The 17,734-nt window shown below is 35.1% G+C and overlaps 1 protein-coding gene across 2 annotated transcripts in view; it reads right to left on the reverse strand.

The window, feature by feature from the left end:
- LOC136029422 (xanthine dehydrogenase/oxidase-like) overlaps positions 1–17,734 on the reverse strand; it is a 135,913-nt gene that overhangs the window by 14,500 nt on the left and 103,679 nt on the right. For both annotated transcript variants that reach the window (XM_065707797.1, XM_065707796.1), the window contains exon 21: positions 2,918–3,289. In XM_065707797.1, coding sequence (XP_065563869.1) covers positions 2,918–3,289 — 372 coding nt within the window. The remainder of the gene's footprint in view (positions 1–2,917; positions 3,290–17,734) is intronic.

Consider the following 17,734-nt stretch of genomic DNA (forward strand, 5'->3'; position numbering starts at 1 on the left):
ATAATCTACGTGTTTTCTTCTCAAGTAATTTAAGTATAATGAATCTTCTTAATTCTGGCAAGGATAAAACCATAATTAATCATCAAAGAGGAAAGTATCAAATACCATGTAGTTGTGAAAATTATTAAAATAGTCTAACCCACCAAAATTTAGGAACAAGATTGCAGCAACACAAATAAAGTATTGAAATAGCAATAAAATCTTAACAATAGTTCCACATCTTTCAGTTCAGCTTTAAGCAATCATATTTTTGAAAATCCAAACCATTATGTTTTATTTGACGAAACAATTCTAATTAGCTATGACCTAGGAATCAATCAAACTGTCCGCGAGGCAATCGAAATCAAACGAAACTTAAATAATAATACATCCCTAAATAGAGACTTGGGTGAATACACACTCAACACTATGTACATAAAAATAATTATATAAGATAGTCTAATTCAAAATCAAACAAAAATAGGAAGCAATAAAAACAAGCCCAATCCTAAGAAAACTACAAGATTAGATGCAGAGAAGACAAACATCACAATAAGAAATTATTCAAATTTTTAATAAATGCAGTTAGTGAAATGAATGAACGTTTTTAGCTTGCAAAATGTTAGCTTTTATCACACAGTCTTGGCTGAACATTTCGTTAAGAATTAATGATGCCTAGGCTATTTAAAAAGTGGATTTTTAACCAAGAACTTTTATTGTAAGTGTGTTATTGTTTATTATTTTCTTTGGTGAACACGGCCCTTAGATATAGGGCCGAAATATTCAAATAGGCTTTGTTCGTTCACTGTCTTGGGAAAAAAAAGTCCTCATTATTCTCTCCTCTGCATTTTTAATTTATTTCCTCGTGTCGAAGTTCAAAAATCATCCATAAAGGAATTCAATATTGGTTAGAATTAATAAGAGTTAGGGTGTTTTCGGTAAAGGCCATCTACGAAATTATACAACTGAAGTGTTTCAAATAGCTGCAGTGAAACATACAGCCCCTATAACGTATGAACTGTCGGATAAAGCTGGTGAACTCATTATTGGTGATTTTAACAAAAAAGAGCTTTCAAAAGTTATTCAATAAAAATTTCATTCTATAAATGGATCCTATAAAGTTGAATAAATTATTAGCGAGTATAGTGAAGAGTAGAGGAATACAACTCCAATCGCAGAGCACTCCAATCGTTGAAGCAGAAGATAAAAATACAAATATGATTACCGATAAATTAAATGAAAATTACATAAATTAAAGAAAGCGATTACAACGACTGGATCAACCTTTAAGCAACGCATTACCAGAAAAACAGAAACAAATTTACAAATATTTCTTTCGTGAACCTATCCAAAAGTTATGTCAACTGAAGAAAAATAGAAATTCATGAAAAAGATTTTCCAAAAATGAAGTTTTTCATAGAAAAGTAAAGAGCTAAATCAAGCCAAAGGTGAGAAAAAATAAAGCCCAATAACAATTCAAACTTAAAATGGCTAGCAATTGACACACTGCTCAATATAAACATGTTCTTAGAAAAGCGCTTATGACACTCTGGTCTTTGAGAAGCTTAAGAGTGAAACTCAAAATCTCTTATTCTTCTTCTTTGAGAAACTTCCTTTCAAAAAGTTTTTCTTGATTGATAAGGAAAATAGGATCTGACCACACAAAACATGATGACTAAGCAATTGAAGAACTTTAGGACAAAACTAACCAAGCAATTTCAAAATCTCTTTAAAAAATTGAATGAATTCGAATATAGCACTTGTAAACTACTATTTCTTCTTCGTACGTGTACCAGGATTATTAACCCCATGAAGTGATCTATTTATCTCTTCTCCTAAATCGTTATTAATTTTGGTTTGAAAATCTGTCGCACAAATAAAACTGCGTAGTAGAGAGAAAACGGGAAAACAGAATTTACTTACGCAAGTTAAATTGAGGAAGATAATAATACTAATGGAGATCATACAATCATTTCAAAAGTAGAAACAAAAATACAAATCAAGCAAAAGTAAAATATAACTACGGCGTGAATTTTTTTGGGTAAGAATGGTTCAATTTATATAACCGAGCATTATATCCATACCTATGTTTTCCGAAATTGTTTTCCTATGGAAACCAAAGGATCAGCAGTTACGATATACGATTTGACGGAGAGGGGAACGGTAGAATTCTTTTTTAAAAAGCATAAAAAATAGTAGTTTTTAGATATCTCTGAATTGGTAAACATTTTACAGAACGGTACAATGAACCAGTAATGTGGCAGAGCTCTTAAATTGGAAGGCTTTGGTAGAAGGTGACGGCTGAATATAGGACAGGCATATGAAAGCCCAAATCGACATTTAATGGGATGTAATGCCTCAGATTACGGATGAAAAAGACATCAAAATATATCACTTACCATTTTATCAGTCAATGGCCCAAAAATTAGGTATTCTAGTCTCTTCCATGTACTCTGCAACTTAAATAGATCAGAACTTGTTTCCCCACTAACTATTTTTTTCACTACCGATTCAGTTTAATCTTAAATCATACCTATGTTAATTATATAATACAATATTATCTTGAAAATAGTTTGTCCCTATTCTCATCTATCTTTCTATATTTTTTAAAATGAGTTAAAAGATTGTTAAAAATTATAAATTTGCTTTTAATAAAGACAGTTTGATAAAACTCAACAAGGATATTATAAAGTGTGCCAGCTGGAAAATTGAATAATATTTCCATGCATTTGTTATTTGTCTCAAAGTAGACGCCCCACTGAACCATTTATCCGTGAACTATAAATCTCCAGAAAAACTACCCAAAATTAACGATAATTTATTTATCATTAATAGTAAAAACGTCAATAGGATAGAGTTGGTGACATTTTTCAACCAGCAACATGCACATTACCTTAGTAAAAACTACAAGAAGTATAAAAAGGCAAAAACAGCTTACTCTATGATCCCCAGTCAAACAGTCGATTTCTACTTCTGAGCAAGCAGCACCATAACAAAAATAGTTGAAAGGGTGACCTTGATTTGTCTCAAAGTTGTAGCCTATTCCGGGAGTACGATAAAATCCTGATGCTGATAAGCTAACTCTGTCAAAGTAGGCTGCAGAAACCCAATCTCTCCACATTCCGTTTGGATTAGAAGTCCTGTATGGCTTCAGTCTTTGAAGTATTTGTTGACAGGCATCAACTATGGCCATTCCATTGAGATCAGAACTGGCACTTGCAGCAGTAGGTGATGTGTTTGGGACTTTATCGGTACTACTTTCTATGACATGAATCTGGTCGACAGGAATCTCAAATATTCGACTGACAATCTAAAAACAGATAATTAAAAACAAATATTTTATTCATTTATCTTGACTTTCATAGCTCACTTAAAAGCTCTGAACATGGTAATCTTTATCAAAGTTTCTTAATTTAAATAAAACCATTTATCACTGCTAAGAAGTGCTTAAGTTGCAGTTAAAAAAAAATAAAATTGTGAAGCCAGTACAGAAAAAGTTGGAGTAATCTTTTAGGCCATTCTCTTTCTCAGAGAGGTTTTGACTTATACGACATTTTCTGAATTTTACAATATGTTTCAGTATAATTATGTTTCAGTAGTTCATAAGAGATTTTGACAAACTTGCCGTCCCCTCAAGATTCGAGCTACAGCCAAAAATAAATACCTTCCTTCTTATCTGTTATAAAGAGTTTGTGTCAGAAGGAGCTTCATTATGCTAAAGATTGTTTTCCCCAGCATACATTTAACTAACAATACGACCGAAAAACACAAAAATACGCACTGCAAAGGACAAACTTAAATAATAATAAATTGGAACGTTACAAGACAAAATTTGGAGAGTCAGCAGTGAAGCTAATTTACCCGGAAATGTTTTTGTATTTTCACAATTTCCTATAAAAAGGGGAATGAGGTCTCTTCCTTTAGATATATTCCTTTTTAGGATAGTCCTTTTATTTTGCTTCTCTAACCTCTATGTTTTTGTTTTTTTTGCACTTGTAACGGCTGAGCAAAGATTTCGAATCTTTGCTATTTACATTTTTCCGTTTACATTTTACATTTACATTTTTCCGAGTTTTCACTGGCTGTGAAATTTCTTTGTCTCGTTGTCCTACGTGGTCTCTAGAGTCTTCGTAATAATATCAAAGATGTTTCAATTGGTATCGTCAATTGCTTTGTTTTAAGCCCTCTATAACATAAAATGATCACCAAGTAGTTTGGGATTCTGAACTTGCTTGCAAGGTAGTGTTTATAATACTTTTAAGAGATTAAAACTGGCAAATATCAGTTTAGATGACTAAATATACCAACTAAGTGTTTTAGTTTGGCTACCTCAAACTCGTTACAGTTTCTACAAAATTTTAGTGGACAAATTAATTGTTGACAACCATTGATATTCAGTGCATATTGGTGATCTTACCGGATGAGAGTCCAAAAGAAACATATTATATTAAAATAGTTTAGCTGAAATTATTACTAATTCAACTAAAAAATTGACAATATTCAAAACAAGAAAAACATGAGTTGGAATGCCATAAAACATTGAACAAACTGCCATCCAATAAAGACTCAATTAATTGATTTGGCCCCAGGAAACTGTCATTAGACTTTTAAGGGAGGTGGTATGTCTGAAAAAAAGTAAAATATCCTATGTTAGTGGGTAAGGATTCCTTTGTGGGGTCTTATCAATCGTAGATAACAAAAGGTTAAGGAAAAAGCCTCAAAACCTGCAAATTACCTTTAATTATACTGTTAATGAATATACATTAGACACTTCTTCTGTTGAATCACCTAACTTTTGCTGACACCCTAAGTTGAGAAAGATTTTTATTAAGATTGAAGATGAAACTAGGAAGTAGAAAACAACTTAGTCGAACACTCTACTCAAAAGAAGAAAGTCAAGGTTTTAAAATACACATAGTATGACTCAGTAAACAATGTAACGAAATCAATTAATACAAAGATTATGAAATGAACAATAAAATTTTTTTATGCATTGTATTGATAAACAAATGTATTGATATTGCTTTAAAGCCAGTATCATCGTCTTCAATGTCCACTTCTTTCTGGCCGGAGGCCCCTCTGAACAATTTGTAAGCTATAGAATAATCCAGCCCTGACTTTTTGCATGAGGACATTTCTGAGTCACGATAATTCAGCTTACAGGGGCACTTCAAAATTTACAGAAGCAGCAATGGAGTACAGATAAATAAGTCATCGCGAGAACCAAGAGTGTTTCTTTACATTTGAACCCTAATGAAGAAGGTCGATGCTATTAGTGGCACTCTGATATTATACCTGATGATAGACACGCAGCAAATGAAAATCTGCAGATGAATGTATGGGTGGTAAGTATTAAGAACGTACAAATTCTTATGATTTTCAGATCTTCTTTTTGATGACGCAATAGGAGCTGACTTTAGGTCTTCATCACTCGTGTGTCCATGGATGGATAAAAAGTACATTCTTCATTACCAACTATCTCCTCCATTATCCCCATCTTGAGAGAAATTTGAGATCTTCTTTGGAACACCTTATTTTTCTCAAGCGTGCTTATAGCCTTTTTTCCAACGTCATGCATATAGAAAGTGGTAATGAAGCCAAGTTGTGCATGGCTGAAAAGCATAGAATTGCATAGCTCTACTCTAAGCTAGTTTTTATCATGTATAAGTAGTTTTCTTCACGTCATCTGAAGAATATTGCATCTTGATGGAATAATAATTGATATGAAGCAGCAAAATAACGAGTATACCAGTATCATCGCCAACTTACACTATAGAAAGAATTTTAGACTTCTCAACCGTAGTTTCCATGGTTTTTCCATTGGCGTTGCCTCCTGCGTGAATAACTTCGATCACCTTTTCACTTAAGCTTTTGGGGAGCATATAGAAGAACCTTGCCTTATTTTTTCTTTTTTAGATAGAAAATCGTCTTTGGGTGTTTGAAGGTATGTAGCTGATGTAAGCTGCTTCTATCTCCCGTGAAGTTTCACACGTCTGGCTCGTTCTTCGTCTTTTGTTGCATCGGACGAATCCAAGCTGCTTCCAAACTTCCACTGAAGTCTACGAAGAAGAGCTTCACAATCGAAATCGTGAAGCAAAGGTCCTATTAGCTATTTTTTCATTCAGAATAGGTCATCTACGCTATGGGGCCCTTGGCCCTGTTTGTGAGATAAATGCCCTTTTTTGTAAACTTAATTTCATTGCTCTTTAATTTTAATGCATCAGCCCTGGGCCTAGCCATTATGAAATATCCTTTCACATTTTTAATATACTGTCATGGTTAACTGAATACGACACGTCTTGATAGAATTCACTAATTAGCTAACCCATGTAAAATATAATAGAGGTATGAACTTATTATGGAAAATCTAAGGGTATATTTTATACAGCAATTTGAACTCTCAAACACAGTTCAAATTCATTGCCTTTGTTCAGAGCTAAGCAAACTTCAGCACGGGTACATCTAGCAAAGTGTTGTTGTTTGGTTTCGTTCTCTAGTTGGTATAATAAAGTTAATGTGGAAATAAAGTAAGCTTTTGGGTACGTTTATTTTTGACTTCTTTTTGCCTAGATAAAGTTTAGAGAGATAGAGAGTAACTTGTTTTTGAGCAGGGAAGGGTCCTATATTATGCAAAATAGCTTCCCTGATGGAAAGTAAGAGCCTTAGACGAAGAATTTTGAGCTGGATACCCTGGGCACACAGCAAGCAGCATGAGAGGGTACCAAAATGATACAGAGGCAATACTTCATGATAGTCTCCATGTAATGAAGTGAGATTAATCGATGACAGAAGAAATCGAAATACACCAGAAGAGAGACAAAATTTTCAGATTCAGTCTGAAATAATGGAGAGTAATATTGTGGGAGAATTATTAAATTTCAGTAAGAGTAAAGAGCTTACAAAGGAGGAGAAGGTCTTGGACCCATTGTGAAAAACCAGATATAACCATAAAATAGAAATAAATGAATTACAACGGGTGTTGAAAAAGCTGGGAGGTATTGAATTGCGGTTTAGATTGGAAAACATAGGGTAGGAATCTAAGGGTGGGCCTATCAACTATAGAAGGTATTCTGCCTCTTTTAAGGGAGAAGAGGCCCTTGTCAGGATTCCCTGTGGGAAGCTATGAAAAATGCCAGTGCCTTCAACTCGCAACTGTTGGGCCAGTTTCGGTTCCTTTCCCGAGGCAGAGCCTTTTCAAACTAGAGTTCTTGAGAGACTCTCTCCCATTACTAGTCACACCATATCTATTCCAATCCTTATTCCCTGGGCCATATTGGGCATTGATGTTTGTTTTTCATACGATTATCCCAGGGGATGGGACCAGATAAAAATTCTTAATGTTTCGATTGGATTGTTACCCCATTCCCCTGTACACAAATCAGTACTGCAGACCTTTGCATCTTGTGCCACAAACAATTTTAAATTATTCGAAGGTGCATGCCGTGTTTTAATTCAAACATGCCGTTGTTTTCACCATTAGAGGTTAAAATGCTTGTTTAATCAATTCGTCCAGACGTCTGGCATCGACTTATGTGCCAGAACCCAGTCTTTACTTCTCTTAAATGTGAACTTTGTGAGAGCAGGTAAATTCTTGTTAATCATGCTGCAAAATATGATTATCACTTTCGGATGTTTCCATTATGCTAATAGTCTTGGTATTTTAAATTCACTCTGGCTATGCAAAAAAATTGCTTAATTAGATTGGCACGAATATTTTCTATTGACCTTGTGGACTTCCATTCTTCATAGATCACAAACTTAATGTAAAAGGCTATACAGCCAATAGCTTTGCCTTGTTTTACAGAGACATTAAATGGTTATGGATCCTGAGCCAAGCGGTTGGTATGACAGTAGAGCCTCTAGCCAAGCTGCAGCTCCAGTGGAAATAGACTAAAGAAGCAAGGTGGGTGGAAAATTAAATTTGGTGATTTTGAAGTTGGTGTTGTGTATTTTACGATTTGTGTTTTGACCTTTCGAATTTTAATCAATTTGGCTGTGGCCATTTGTCCAAGAGGGGATGTGTTAATGCCCTTGGCTCTGTTTATTAGATAATTCCCCCTTTTGTAACTTAATTATATTTATTTTTAATTTCAGTAGTTAAATACTGGTCCTAGCTATTATTAGATATTCTTTCGCCCTGTTAGTATTTTCTCCTGGTTAACTGTTACAACACGTCTTGAAAGAATATACTAGTTAACTAGCTCCTGAAAATGTAGGCAACTGATGACTCGCACAGGTATGAATTCAGCTTGCAGAATCCAAAAGGTTAATTTTAATTTTTAATTTGAACGAGCCATTCATTGCTTTTAGTCAGAGCTACGCTAACCTCCGAGAGGAAGAGAGTCGGAAAGTTGTTTTGTATGGTTTTATTTCATAGTTCCTACTATAAAGTTGATGTAAAATAACCAAGCTTTTTTTCTGTTCTTTTTTTTTACTATGGACAGCTTTTCGCCTAGGTAAAGTCTAGAGAGATAGAGAGTAAATTGTTTTGGTCTGCGTGGCACATGCATACCACGGAAATCAAACTTGCCATATCCCTGCTGGTTATAGCTGTCGTAAGGCAACAGCACAAAGGCCAACAAATGCATACTAGTTGAATCTGTGGCACGTCGGAGTTGACTCTGGCACTGGGGGCCACGGTACTTACACTAGTTACCAGTGTTGGTGCTAGTTGCTTCGGGAATGATCCTGGCAGCCCCTTAGATTACAAATATTGGTAGTAGAAAATACTCCACGAAAGACCGTGGGCTGTTCAACCACACCCTAATGCCATCAGTAGTGGCACTTTTGACGCTGTGTTATGAATCCAGGTGGCACCGAGCAATTACACTTGTGGTGTTAGGAACAATCATGCATCTTTACAAGCTTCAAATAAAGCTTTCACAAAATCAGATATCTTTAACCTTCTCATTAGCCCTTCTTCGTCAAAGAGTGACGAAGGAACAGCGCGTAATATCTGTTTGAAGCTGTTTTTTTTTCTGATATGATCGAACTTTTTGCAACAACAAAGGACCTCTGCAAGATAAGGCTAGGATCGGTGTGCTGGATTTCCGGTAAGTCAGCTCTCTTGGCTGTCATGAGGGTTAACCGTGATTTCTCTCTGAGAGTATAATCCTTTATTGACTTTTTGATTGTATCATCAAGAATCGCTGTTCCCCTCGTTTCGAGCTTCTTCCGTGTTTGATTCCTAGGGAGCCATTATTCCTTTGACTATATTTCGTAGTCCTTCAAAATCTTTTAGTAAATTTGACTTTTCAAGCATTCCCATGACAAAGCTCAAGAGCCTGATCTTCTTTTGTGTTTTGCTAGTTCAGAATTTCTTATGTATACGTTTTTGCATGAGATATTTTACTTCCATACAAGCAAACCAAAAGATTTCGCTGAAATTTCGATCATTCCTGCTCCACAAGTAAGGTCTCTAGATGTCTTAAGATTCCTCATATATTCCATTTCAATAATCATGTCCTCTGATAACCAAGCCCACTGTCTTTCTTAGTACTTTATTGTATGAGATTATATTAGACCTTTAAATTCCCGGTTACAAGTGGATTGCTTGTCAATTTTTAGATGGTAAATTCTCAAAAACCATACACACTGGTTAGGACCGGCTGATGCAGGACAAGGAAGCATGGTGTTTCATATGGTCAGATATTATTCCCACAAACCACGTCTCTTTGGGAACCTCTGAATCATGCCAACTCTATTGAGCTGCTGCATCCAAAGCTTGACTTTCCTGTTTCTATCGACTGAAGCTTTTTCAAACTTTTAATAGTTAATCTTTATAGATACCTGAAACGCTTAACCTACATTCGCTGAGTTCTTCATAAAAAGTTTGGAACGGATCTATTATTATGAACTTCTAACTTTAGTAGGCAGATTTGGTATGGCCAAGTTATGCTTGGGCAAGTTATGCAAGCGCGAGTTAATGCTTTCCTGAGGTAGTATTTGTTCAGAATAAACTATTTCAAGAATTTTTTTCAGGCCTAATCCTTGCAATGATATATCTTATATCGCCAAGAAAGCTCATGAGAAGATGGAATCCTCCTAGTTCAAATATAATCTTTTTAGTGTGATTCCAGTCTTAGACAGGATAGACATGGATCCGTGTTTTCTCCTCTTGCTCATGCTTAAACATTAAGGCATAATACAAGCTGGATTGACTATTCGAAGGACGGTGTATTATGATTAGAAATTAGACACTCTTTTTTCGCAGCTGCTCCCGTAAATATTACCTAAATGAACTCACCCCAAGCAGGCCCCTGAACTTTTAGGTACCAAGAAGCAATTCACAGCAAGTCCAACTCACGAAAAGATGCAAATTTGATATTCATCGGACACTCTCGTGTTTTATCTATGAAAAAAACGCAATGTTTCCTTTGCAATACAATTGCGGAATTGCAAAGCATCAGATAGTATCAACTGTTGCTATTCCTAGCCTAGGAAAATTCAGATTCGTTTTGGTTCAAGCTGGAGTTATTGCTGTAGTGATGGCGAAATCAAGGAAAGTATCCTTACCATCCAAAGTGCAAAAATCATGATCTGTGTTGTCAGCCACATACTGGTCAAGTTCGTTTCTACTGAACTGATTTTCTGCTAGTTGATAGCCATCTGCACAAGCTTCGAACTAATCCAGTTCAGCGTATGAGTAACAGAACTCTTGCTCATTCAGACTATCCAGAAATCTCAAAACTATTCAGGAGACTAGTAAATTGAAATCCATAGTTTTGGCTGGATTGACTAATGAAGGTGGAAGACTAATCACTGAGCCAGTTACACGTGTTAAATTTGTTCGAGAGTATTTTCTTATCCCTTTCCGTTTGTTTTATGACTCCGATAGCTCTATAGAAGTCATTTCTACCAAAAATTGTCACAATTATTATTTTTCATCCTTCCGCCTCGCGCTTCGAGAGCAGACTTAAAAGTTGAACAACATTTTAATAGGGAAAATAATTTTATTAGACAGTGAACCACAAAAAAATGATGTTTGGATATTTCGGTCACATATACAGTGGCCGTCATTAGCAGTGACTGTCATATGTGACCGGAAAATCCAGAAATCATTTTGTTGATGTTCACTATCAACTAAAGGAATTTTTGCCATTGAGTTGTTATTTATGCTTCATGGAAAAGCATTTTGGTCTTCAAAAAAACCTAGGATTTGAAAAGTATGGCACCAAAGTCGGTTACCTTTTTACAAATCATGGCAACAGTAGAATTTTTTTTCTCAATTAGTACAATTTTTTTATTTGGTTTATGCCACTTAATAGCATAGGTATTATTTTTGTAGATTCGAAGTCTATTTTCCCATTTTCCTTATCTACAGCCGAGAAAACCCCAAAAAGGATTCCTTTCCCCCTCAAATAGGATATATCGTTGGTTTTCGGAGACAGCCCCTCCTACTTGAAACACTAAAAAGATATTTCCGAAAATATCCTTCTTATTTGACTGACCATTTATTTGACTGACCATTACGTGACTGCCCATTTTTACTTTCTTTTCTTTTAGTCCTTTAATTACAACTCCCCCCCCCCATTATCATATAGAAGATACCTTTCAACGTTTTATCCCATATTTGGCTTTTTACCCCTCCTACACACCCAAAGGGTGAATTCGACCCATTTTGCCTAGGGGTAGTGTTGCCACTTTTGAGTATGTTAATAAACAGATTTTTTCTTTATCTAAAGGTGTAAAAATCATTTTGTTGCATAATGCTCAAGGCACACCCCTTTTTTCTCGTACCTTTACTGTACTCAAAGGCTGGGACATTACTGAGATACCTTGGACCGGAACCTTTTGCTCCCATCTCAAAACAAACGGAAAGGAGAAATGAAGAGATAGAGCTATGAGAGGGTGAAGTAAATTGAGACAGAAGGCTGTAATGCGGAGAATAAAGAAGGTCACTCTGAGCTTTAACCCTATGCTGGCTAAACATATTTTACGACTTAATAGATCTGAAGTACGAACGGTTACTGAAGCCATTATAGATTTTGGGTGTATTCTGAGTCTTCTCGCCAAATAGGATGATCTGATCCAGTGTGCCGAAAATATAAGAAAATCATAGAAACAAGGATAATCTGGTCCAGATTATACACAATTACAGGATTTTCACAAACTAGATGCAAGGCTTGAGATCATAGCCAGAGATAGTTGTCAAAATAAAGATAAAGAAGGTAAACATTACCCTCCTACAACTAATTAGACTTTGGGGGAAGGGAGGGAGAGTAGAGGCAATAAGTCATCGTGGCCTGAACCTAGACTCATTTTTGTGCATCCACTCATAGTGATAATAATAACAATAATAAAACTAAGCAGACATAGAATAATAATTTAAAACTAACCATATTAAAAAATATTCATCATTCGTTATTTCAGACCAAAACTATTCTATTCCCTAAAAAAAATGATATATTCTAATATTTAGCATATTTTTTTCATAACAGATCTTTTTCGAAAGATCTGTGGGAACTGTACAACCTTTTTTGCTCTTTACCTGAAATTTCAGTTTCATCCTATTCAACACGTCAGTACTTTTCTGTGAGCAGAATTTTCCTATGCAGGAAATTATCATATCTTTATTTGTTTTCACTGTATATAATGGCTGAAGAAAAAATTAAGCTGGTACAATTTTATCACCAGGACTTTGGAGCCTTCTGAAAAAAGGGCTCAAAATCTTTAGTCGTGGTTTTCTTGCAACAAGTTTCCGAGCAGTAAGACAATTTTACTTCCATAGAGCGGCTTATGCATTCAGACGGTTTTGCGGCACACTTAATTGAAGCAGAAAGTTAACCTTTTTGCTAGGATGCGGTGTTTAAAAATCGTAACATAAGTGATGTAAAAGAGAAACATATTGAAGCTAATTTCTGTCTTGGAATTTCAAAATAGTGTTCAAAAAAGTAATGCTTCCACCCCACAAATATGAAGAATTCTAAAAAAAGAGGAAATAAACGTCGCGAAGAAAATTAATTACTGAACTTATTTGGAATCATCCGTATTTTTGGAGGCTTACGACCAATTTGAGGCTTAACAATTAAGAAGTATCTGTTTCTTTCTCTTCTTCTTTTCTCCCCGCTCTCTTCTCATTTCCCTCTCACTCTGTCTCTATTTTCTCCCATCATTTTATGCATCATTCTATTTTACGCTTCTTTCTCTAAGACAGATTACAATTTAGTCAAAATAAATCAGATACACTTCCCAAGAGAAGTTATTTTAAACTTTAGATTCGTTTCGACATTTTTAGGGTCGCCTTGTCATCTAGCTTTCGAGAACTCCATTCTTGAACTAATTTCCAACTTAAACTCTTTTTAATGCTACAAAGTGAAACGCTTAATTTTTCACTATTTAAGAAAATGTGTTTTATTTCCCTAGTGGAAGATGACTTGTGTGATAAAAACTCCAGGAAAAAGAAGCAGGGCAAAACTACCTAGAAGAAAAAAAATTCCTTGGAAAGCTATACATAAAACATTTAGCAAACTAGGTTAAAGTGACTGTTCAAAGTGGTCGATTTTCTTTTATATGAAGGGTTCAGTTGATAAACTTATTTTTTAACTGTGTATTTTTAATATTTCGCTATGAGCGTATCACTCTAGAACAACTTAATAGGCCTTTTAAATTGATGTTTTCTACAAATACAGGAAAACTTTTCGCTGTTCTTTATGTTTTTAGCGGGCTCACTTTGAAAAAAACCCTATTTTATTTTACCTTCACCTTTGAATTTATTATAAAAGACGATTTCGATATTTTTCTAAAGTCTAATTTTAAGATGCTCTAGAAAAAACTTATCCGCACCATTTAAGAACATCGATATTTACACATTTACATCTATTTAAATAGTCAACTCATAACGAGGCAAATTGATTTTTCAACATTCAACTAATTTCATAGGCTTCGATAAATGAAGTAACTGTTTTTCTATTGCACCAACTGCCCTTGACTGGTGGAAAAACAAAATTTATTTTATTTCAGATTATTTACTTGAAATAAATGGTGCGTTTTTTAGAAGATAATAATCAATATACTATTTTATCTTTTTTATTAAGTTAATTTAAAAATAATATAAATTTGAGCAAGAGAAACGGTTATAATACATACGTACAAGGTTGAAGATAATTTTAAATGAGCAAAATAAACTTTTTTTTGATGTTCGTCTTTTAGGATTAATCTCAGACCTATCTCGTGTAAACATCCCACAGTTGTTGGCAAACATGTTCAAATTTCTTGAGATTTTTCCTCTATTTCTTTGACTTTTAAGTGAAACTTTTGACTTTTTTCTTCGTTGACTGATCCAAGAATTTTCTGGAGAAAAGTTCTTATGTGTTCACAGCAATAATTTTTTCGACGTTCAACAAAGCTGTTTGGAATCACATTCCGGATGCGTAGTCTCAGATTTTGTCTTTTTGGCCGTAATTTTCAAAAATGAAACATGACAATTTCGTGTATTCACTTTTAAGATCAAGAAGAAAAGGGAGGACTGTCAAACCATCACCAATGCTTCAAGCAAGGCCTAAATATTTACCTTTTTGATGACGTGAGACAGGATTGAATAGTATTCTTCCAAATTCATTGAGAATTCAACTGGTATAGATGTATCCTTGAATCCTTGATGAGGAAGAAGTATTGCCTCTGATTAGGCTTTTATTTATTTATTTTTATTTACCACAAGTTCCCTATCGTTTAGTCCAATTTAAGAAACATCAATGAAACTTTTTGAAATTTGCATGAAAAAATATCAATGCTCAATTCGGTGGCCAAACAACGCAAGTTTTTGCCCAGAGCAAATTCGAGGTGAAATCGTGCTGGTTTAGCAACGTCTCTGAAGAGATAAGGAACAACTAAATATTTTTGTGAGGATTGTCATAGCAAAGCGCGTACTGGCCGGTAACAAGTGAGAAATAACACAGAGGGAATGGGAAAAGTAGTTTACCAGTCCAATGGCCATTTGGCCAAAAATTACCAGTCCAATGGCCAAAAATGGAATACACCTGTCTCGCTATTCTGGATCCCAGTGGAAAACAAATTTTTGGACAACTTTCCAACAATATTTAACAAGAATGTTCGCGATTTAACGAATAAAACTTTCAGAATTGGATATTTGAGTTGATTGCTTAAATTTTCATTTGACTGCTTTTTGAATTTTTAAAGAAAGCTTGCCCGAGAAGTGATTTATTACCCTAGGCTACTATGTAGTTATCTACTAATTTTATTTCCATTACAAGTATGAAACCTAGATATAGCAAGCTATTTAGAAATTTTAGTTTATTATTAAAGAGTAGCCTAGGCTAAACAATTGATTTCCAGGCTAGCTTCTATTCGATATTTTATAGAAATTAGTTGAGCTAATTTCTATATTTAGTATAATTTCTATATAATTATAATTTCTATAATTTCTATAATTTCTATAATAATATATAATTTCTATAATTAGTTGAGCTGGAATTACTTCCAGGAATCAGCTCAAGTACAGAATTCTGATAACAATAGATGCATCAAAATACTTGTTTCCAAATATAAAAATTTCATTAGGCTTAATGGTGCTCATCAAAAGCTACGATCCTTAAAATATTTGCTCAATTTTCAAAAAAAGAGAGAAAGCACCCAAAAAATGTCAAGCGATCTTATTAATAATAATAATAATTTATTTGTGACCCACTTGAAACAGCGGAGTGGAAAACAAACACACAGAAAAAAAACTTCTGATAACACATTAAATTACTGTAGAAAACATTTTCGAAGACCATGAAAAGGGTTAATAGTAAAATGTATCGAGTCGGGTAGTTTTCTGGTGTAGCACTTTAAGTTTATTTAATAAATCTGGAGCCCCGAAATTTGTTACCATATCACTGTTCTTGTACCAGGGAGGAAGATACAACAAAAATCGGAGGAAACGAAAATGAGATGACTTGAGAGCCTTTAAATCTTTTCTTTTTAAAACAGGATACAATCCAGAAAGATATAGAACCGAGTGATCACAAAAGTAAGAATAAATTTGTACAAGGGATTTGCGGTTGTATTTCCCCCTGTTCGCAACAATTTTAGAATAACCCACTTGAAGTTTAACCTTAGCATCAGAAACAATTTTATTACGAAAAGAGACTAAATTGTTAGTAAGGGTAATGTCCAACCACCTTAAAGGAGTCACGCACGGAATGCTAAATTCAGAACAATTAAGTCTAGAAGATTGGTTTGGAAAAGGACCAAAATGAAGGAATTCACATTTATCAGGGTTAAGAGTTAGACCTACATTCGAGAAAGCAGTAGAGATAGAACGAACAGAAGCTGGAAGCCCAGGTTTAGTTCTACTAATGAGAAGAATATCGTCTGCATAAGCAAGATATGAGACATTTAAACTACCTAAAAGGTAAGTTGTTGGAAGACTATTTAAAATATCAGCAATACAAATTTTGAAAATTGATGGAGATAAAACTCCACCTTGTCTGACACCTTGTCTTACGGAGATCTTTAACACAGAAGGATCAGAAGGAGAAGATTTAATATGAAGGAAAGAATGACCATATCAAAATTTTATTAAAGAAAAAATAGAAACATTCACTCCACATTTAAACTACCCAATATTATCATCAGCGCCATCTGTATTATTTCCAGAGTGTATGTGCCTGAGTTTGCTTGTTTGCTGTTAATGGGATAAAGTTATTGCACTACTTTGAGGTTGTTTTCATATTGATTTGTACCCTTTAATTGACAATTTTACAGTTAAGTTAAATTGAGTGATATTCTCCAATCCCTAGAATAGGTCTTTCTTTTCGGACATCCTCACCAGCGCCATCTTTTTTCTTAAGTTGATCGGGGCGCCATCTATAAAGACAATTTTTCCCATATCATTAAGGTGCTGATTTCTACTGGGAGCAAGCAGAAGAGGGGAAGGAACCCCCCGCAAGCGCCGTACTGTACCCGCTGGTATTCAGTTACCCGAAAATTGCGGGGAAAAGGTGAGGGGGTACTTACGCTTCCCTTGTTCCTGGGTGATTTCAGTAGGCGTTCATTCAGCGCTCGACGCGTGAAGGTGTATTGTGTGCGAAAGAAAATAAAACGTTCAAGATTCTGGACTACTTTCAGCTCTCGAGCAGTGAAGTTCGTTGGTATGACACAAGAGACTATTTACGAATATATATACGCGCCTGTCCTGAATTTCGCTCAGACAAGTTTGCGATATGCCGATATTTCCCGTGACGCGGTGGTTGCTACGGGAAGTAAATTTTACGGAAAAGACATTCTGTACGCTGCGCATTGCAAACTGAACGATATTTTGCGGCAACTTGGAGATGAATATGTAATGAAGGACCGCCGAGCTGGTTTGCAGAGTGATGTTTTCATGGGTGATTTATACGATGCTATCAAGAATGCAGAAAACTCAGCCAATTTCACCTATAGATTTACTATCTGGAAAATTGGCGAAGTACCTAGAATACCGCAAGATGTGCTGACTTCTCTTTCAATTAGAGTTAACGAGTGCACAGAGAAAATAGAGGGACTAATCGATCAGTGTAAGATCTACCTTCCGTCAGGCCCTACTGTCTGGCCCCCGCTACCGAAACCAGAAAGACTTGAGAATCCTGTAGTGATAGCGAATGTGCCGGCGGAAAGCCTTGAATCATGTGCCAAACAGAAGGAATTTATCGAAAAGAACGGTGGAAAAGGACATATTCGCCGGATCACTCAACGAAAAGGTGGGTTAGTTGCCTTTCTCGATACGGCGGATTCAGCTCAAATCCTCGCAGACATGTTGAAAGAAAAGGTCCGT

Source organism: Artemia franciscana, chromosome 7 (assembly GCF_032884065.1).
Source record: "Artemia franciscana chromosome 7, ASM3288406v1, whole genome shotgun sequence".
Lineage (NCBI taxonomy): Eukaryota > Metazoa > Arthropoda > Branchiopoda > Anostraca > Artemiidae > Artemia > Artemia franciscana.